Here is a 5,463-nt window from a genome sequence, read left to right as displayed (position 1 = left end):
TTTTTTTTTTTTTTTTTTTATTAATTCCAGTCCTGGGTCCAAAACTCACAGTAAGGCAGAGATAGGCAGAGTGTGGGAGCGTGAGTGAGACAGATTTTGGATCCTGAGGCTGTTTCAGCCTCTTATAAAGGGAAGAGTCTGGAGATCAGCATCTGAACTTCCACCAAATCTATATTTACTGGAACCAATTGTGCTATAAACAGTTAACACATTATGCATCTTTTCTGCTTCTAGCGCTGCTCATTTTTCACCCAACAGGAAAAGGGAAACTTCATAGAACCAACAATTGACTGTGACTCTGTCTCTTCTGGATTTTAGTTTCTTTGAAAACAGCTGCACTTAAGATATTCTATTAAAACCTACTCTTTTCTCTGTTACTTTGCAGTGGTTTAGGATACATCACTGGATCAAGTGTGAGGCAGGTAGCAGGAGACTGGCACTGGGCATTGCGGGTAAGCAGTTGTCTCGAGGTTCAGTAAACTGGCACAAATATGCCTAGTAAATTAATGTGCACATTTACACGCACGTGCATGCATGTGTGCACATGTGCATGTACATGCACACGCATGCACGTACACACAAACACCCCTTCCGATGAGGGGTGCCTCAGGTGTACTGATGTACCTGAGTAGTGCCTGATGTTCACAATTTTCTTCCTCAGAACTTCCAGCTGTACAATTAGTCAAACCAATTTAAAATTTGATATTTTGGTGATTTGGTTCATCAAAATTTTCCTAAAATGGACAGTATTTTCCTTTTTTGGGGTGAAATTCCAGCATTTTCCCCCCAGTAGAACTTTAGATTTTAAAAACTTCTCAAAAGCACTAATAACCAGGTATCTGTCTGTCTCTGTTTGCAGTCTTTGTCCCGTTTCGTAAGAGGTTGGTAGTGAAACTTGGTGGAACCCTGTCTCATATGCAACGTAGTATAACAATACCCAGTCAGAATCCAAACTTAACGTGTCATGCTTAAAGGGAGAACAGGACTTCTGGACAAAGGGAAGATTAAAAATGGAAGGGCATTAGAAAATATTTGTATGGATATTCAGCACATGGAAGGTGAAAATTGTGAAGCCACTGGGACCAAAAAAAAAAGGTGGAGGCTATTGGCTTTTTATGTTTGTTTCCCACTCTGGGAGCAACAGACTTCTAATCATTTCATTATCAGTCAAGGGTGGTTTCTTAATGGGGTGGGGAAGAGGAGACGGTGACCTTAAATCAATTCCACAGCCTTTCAGTCCCCTGCTATCAAGAAACTCTGCAGGAATGGCTTCCTGCTTTGAGGAAAAAACACTTTGTTTCAGTTTCCGTATGTTTTTCTGCCCTGAGATACTCTGTTTCCTTCTATTTGAACCTCTTGGGACCTTGATAAATGTGTCGGAAAGATAATGTGCTACATACACAAAAACATGCACTGGCACAAAAAGATGTCTTGAAAGAGTTGTCAGGAAGCGGCCCCGCAAAACTGCTTTTTGACCTTTGACAGTCAGGCCAGTAGGAGGCTGAGCAAGAGGCTTTTTCGGGTGCTGCCATTCATGAAGGCAATTCATTCCTTGGAGCTAGAGCCAATACCGTTTATAACCGCAGGTGTTGAAATATGCAGATTCCCCGCCTCAAATAAGTCGTCCTTTTTACGATACCAGCTCTCCCCTGACTGTGACCAGGAAGCAAAGCCAATAAAGTCACCATGAACAATCCGTCAGCAGTTGGGAGAGCGAGGAACAGCTTCCAACCATAAATGCTTAATGCAAAGAATTAAGTTTAATGGTCTGAAGCCTCAGCCTAAAAAATTGGCTTCCTTATCTAATGGCAGAGATGCTTTAAAGTTGAAATTGGCTTGAGCGGGGTCCAGCTCAAAGCATAATCAATGCCAAAGCACCCCACTCCACCAAACACGCTTCACTGAGATCTGGGCCAGCCTTCTGCACAGAAGCCAACAGCACCACAATGGTTTGCCAGCGTCACTGGCTGCAGGAAGTTACCCTTTGCTTCCTTCCCTTCAGTGAGGTCTCTTTTACTGAAAAAACTGTCAAGGCCACAGCTCTTCTTGGCCTAGGCTGCCTGGTGATTTGCCCCATCCAATGGGGCTGTTGTCTTGGATGCAAACGTTGCAACACATGGCCCTCTTGATCACCTGACCATGCAAAGCATATGGAAATTATAAGGAGAAGTCAGTCTGTCCTAACCTAGTAGTGTGATGCAGTTGCTTACTACAAAGGAAGGAGGGACCTCCTGGGCCGCTAAATCCAGTCCCATGTATTTTGCAGGCAGTCGTTTATCCAGAAGGGGTCCATAAGTTCATCCTCTCCTAGCCATCTCTTGCACCATCGCCTCTGAGCACCCAGTGAAAAGAAACCATTCAGTTAGCCAGACATAGGGGGCACCTATACACATACATTGAGGCTGCTCCAATGTGTTGGAACAGAGTTGATTAATTGAGTCTGCTAGAGCGTCCTAATTACCGTGCTCCAGCAGACTCCAGTGTCATGTGTATCAGCATCCCTGTGCTGAAAAATAGCAGCAGGGGCACTTTAAAGCTCGCTTGAGCTTTTGTTAAAGCACTCCCCCACTGCCATTTTTCAGTGCAGGGATGCTGATACACGTGACGCTCCGAGACATTCCCCCACCCCCCAGCCTCCTTTTTTACATGTAAAATGCCCAAAGAGCAGGAGAGACCAAGGCACTACCAGTGCTTTGACCACTGCTATGGTAAGGAATGAGTTAGGTTAAAACACTCTGAGATGCAACTCGGAAGAGCACCGGTAACGATACCACTGTATCACTCTTCTGATCTCACTGGATCTGCTGAGCTGAAGGAGGCCAGGGCTAGTCTGTGCCCAGTCAGGAAACCCTACGGAGAACACTTAGAATTTTTTTGGTGGTTCTTCAGTAGATGCCAGTCATCACTCTACAGCCAGTAATAATTTAAATGTGCCGGCAGAGCAGGAGGGGATGCTGTGCTCCTGAAAGAGCTGGACTCTTCAGATCCAAACAAACAAAGGTCTAGAAAAGTAATGTTCATGAAAGGTCCCAAAGCACTTCAGTTTAGAGTTAGAAGTGTGATTCAACTTCTGAATCCTTTATTTTCTCTTACGGTTTTTACTGGAAGAGAATGTTTCCTCTCTTGAAATGTTTGGGGCCTTTGCTCCAGAGAAAAAAATGGGTGGGACCTCCATCTCTGGGACCTGTAATTTTGCACTGTGGGTGTAAATCAGATGCTCTGAGGTGCGAGTCCTCAGGCTGATGCCTGTGATTGTTTTGGTTGGTCCAGAGTTTTTATGTGGGTGTTTCACATATAGAAGAGGTGGTACTGGCCTTTTTTTGAAAATGCTGTGTTTAGCAGCACTGCTTCACCCTAGCAATGACTGAATGTCAGTGACAACAATGGCATCTGTGTTTGTGGCTTGGAAAGCACTAGAGGTTCCTTTGGGAAATGCAGCCTTGTTGAGTGGTCAGATTAGTGGAGTGGGAATTGAGAGGCCAGGCTGTGGCGTGCTTCAGTATTCTTATCTGCTTTCTCCGCTTCTCAGCTTGAATATCACATGCATCTCGCTGCACCACAGCTTCAGCAAGCAGCTGCTGGAGGAAAAAAGGGACAGGTGAGGCATCCATGCAGGAAGGCTGAGGCTGCTGTGAATGCATGTGACGCAAGGATTGTGGTGGGGGAAGAGGAGACCCCCAGCATCTGGAAACCTTTTTACTTTCCTGGCTCTTTGTTCCTAGACCATCTCTAAATTCTTCTGGAAATCAAGCCCTGCTGGGAGTTAGTCACCCAAGCACCGTGTCGCTGCAGAATCGTGTTAAGAAAAAACTAAATATAGCAGCTATCCCACAAAAATTTACCACTTCTGTGACAGCATCCCTATGGCTGGGGGTAACGGGAGTGAGCTAGGACAGCCTAGGGAATAATAGAGAAAGCAAGGAGAGGAGCAGATGCTGCAGTGTATGTAGAGGCTCTGACTGCTGAATCTGGTCACTGAAGCGAAACTAATGCAATCTGTTTCTTATTGACTAGTCAAGGCAACTGCTGCTGCCATCCTGTACTAATGCCCAGATCCTTTCTTCCAGGTATCTCCACTGCTGGGTATGATCACAGGGACGCTCATCTTAATATTGGTACCTGCTGCTAAAAGAGGCAACGGTGAACAGCTGGGGGGACAGCTGAAGGCTAGGACCTCATGGCTAAGAGACATGAAGGCACTGTTCAGAAAGTAAGAGACATGCTTCACCTCCCTGCACTGTACGATTACCCAGTGGTGGGATCTGAGGAGCTGCAGAAGGCCTGGGAAAAGAAATCACAGTTGTCTGTTCACTAGATAAGGATCCTACTTACAGGGTTTTGAACCCAGTTTTGGATCAAAGCTTTCTAAGATTCGGATCCAAAATTTTGCTTTAGGATCTGTAGGAAGTTCCCAGCAAGGCTGAAGTGTAGGTGTGGAAACATGAGAGTGGGCCTGCAGCAAACTCTGTTACCAGCTCTCAGATGCTCATACCCTTTATATTCCCTGGTGGGCACCAGGAGAAGTAATTCCACTTTGGGAAAGGGGTTCATTAAACACCAAAGGGAATTTTGCAGAGAAAAATCTATAAATGCCCACACACACTGAGGGTATGCATACACTTTTGCAGGTGTCCACACATTCCCACAGTTGCAGGTGACTGCATATCCTCTCAGGATCTCCTCATAGCTGACACACATGCATGTACCAAAGGCTCACACTTTCAGCTGTTTAGGGAGTTGCATTTGCTAGCTTACTTTCCAGGGCTGAATACGAGTATATATGCCCTTGCTGGCTAGTGCTGTCAGCCTCTGCTAGGACAGTATTACAAGGGCTAGTAATTTATTTACAGCTGTCTTTGTTGTGTATCATATTTTTGGGTACCTGGTCATCAGTGATCCTCTACCATTCAGAGCTGGGATGCTCAGGTGGGAAACCTGGTGCTCTGAGCCAGAAAGCAGATAGCATTATAGCACAGAGAGTGGCATTTGAGCAGTTGGTGTCCTGATGCCTAAGTGCTGAGCGTATGCTGAAAGCCTCCAATTCAGTGGTCACGTAGTGCTTTGAAACTGTAAAAAACAGTAGGGATGATGTTTACAGCATTTTACAGTTTCCGAGCTAGAAATTGCTACAACACGAGGAATTAGGAATGCACCCTGGGCCTGATTCTCTGTTGCTCTGCAGTCTGTTGTCACTGGACCCATGCAAAGCAAGTGCCAACCAAGACCAGCCTGGAGCCTGACGGGATTTTACACCTGCTTTGTACAGAGGGAAGTGCCTGCAGAGAAGAGAACTAGGCCTTGTAGACTAGGGGCAATGCTTTAACCAGAGTGACAAAGCAGCATTATGTGGCACAGAACAAACCACAGCACAGTGATCACTGCAGGCAAGTGACCTCCCGGCTACTGATCCTCTGGGAGCCTGCAAGAAATGTGCCACAAGAGCCCACCTTCTCTAGAGGGCGA

At 45.8% G+C, this 5,463-nt stretch overlaps 1 protein-coding gene across 2 annotated transcripts in view; it reads left to right on the top strand.

Annotated features, from left to right (window-relative positions):
* Positions 1-5,463, top strand: part of SPNS2 (sphingolipid transporter 2) — a 146,446-nt gene that overhangs the window by 87,596 nt on the left and 53,387 nt on the right. For both annotated transcript variants that reach the window (XR_002096323.1, XM_019511419.1), the window contains exons 4-5: positions 386-452; positions 4,068-4,210. Coding sequence is in view for 1 of the 2 variants with exons in the window: in XM_019511419.1 (XP_019366964.1) it covers positions 386-452; positions 4,068-4,210 (210 nt within the window). In the remaining variant the exon portion in view is untranslated. The remainder of the gene's footprint in view (positions 1-385; positions 453-4,067; positions 4,211-5,463) is intronic.

The sequence above is a fragment of the Gavialis gangeticus genome, unplaced genomic scaffold, assembly GCF_001723915.1.
Source record: "Gavialis gangeticus isolate Ggan-Ray unplaced genomic scaffold, GavGan_comp1, whole genome shotgun sequence".
NCBI lineage: Eukaryota > Metazoa > Chordata > Crocodylia > Gavialidae > Gavialis > Gavialis gangeticus.
Note: the sequence above shows the minus strand (reverse complement) of the source record. Positions and strands in the feature narration are given on the sequence as shown.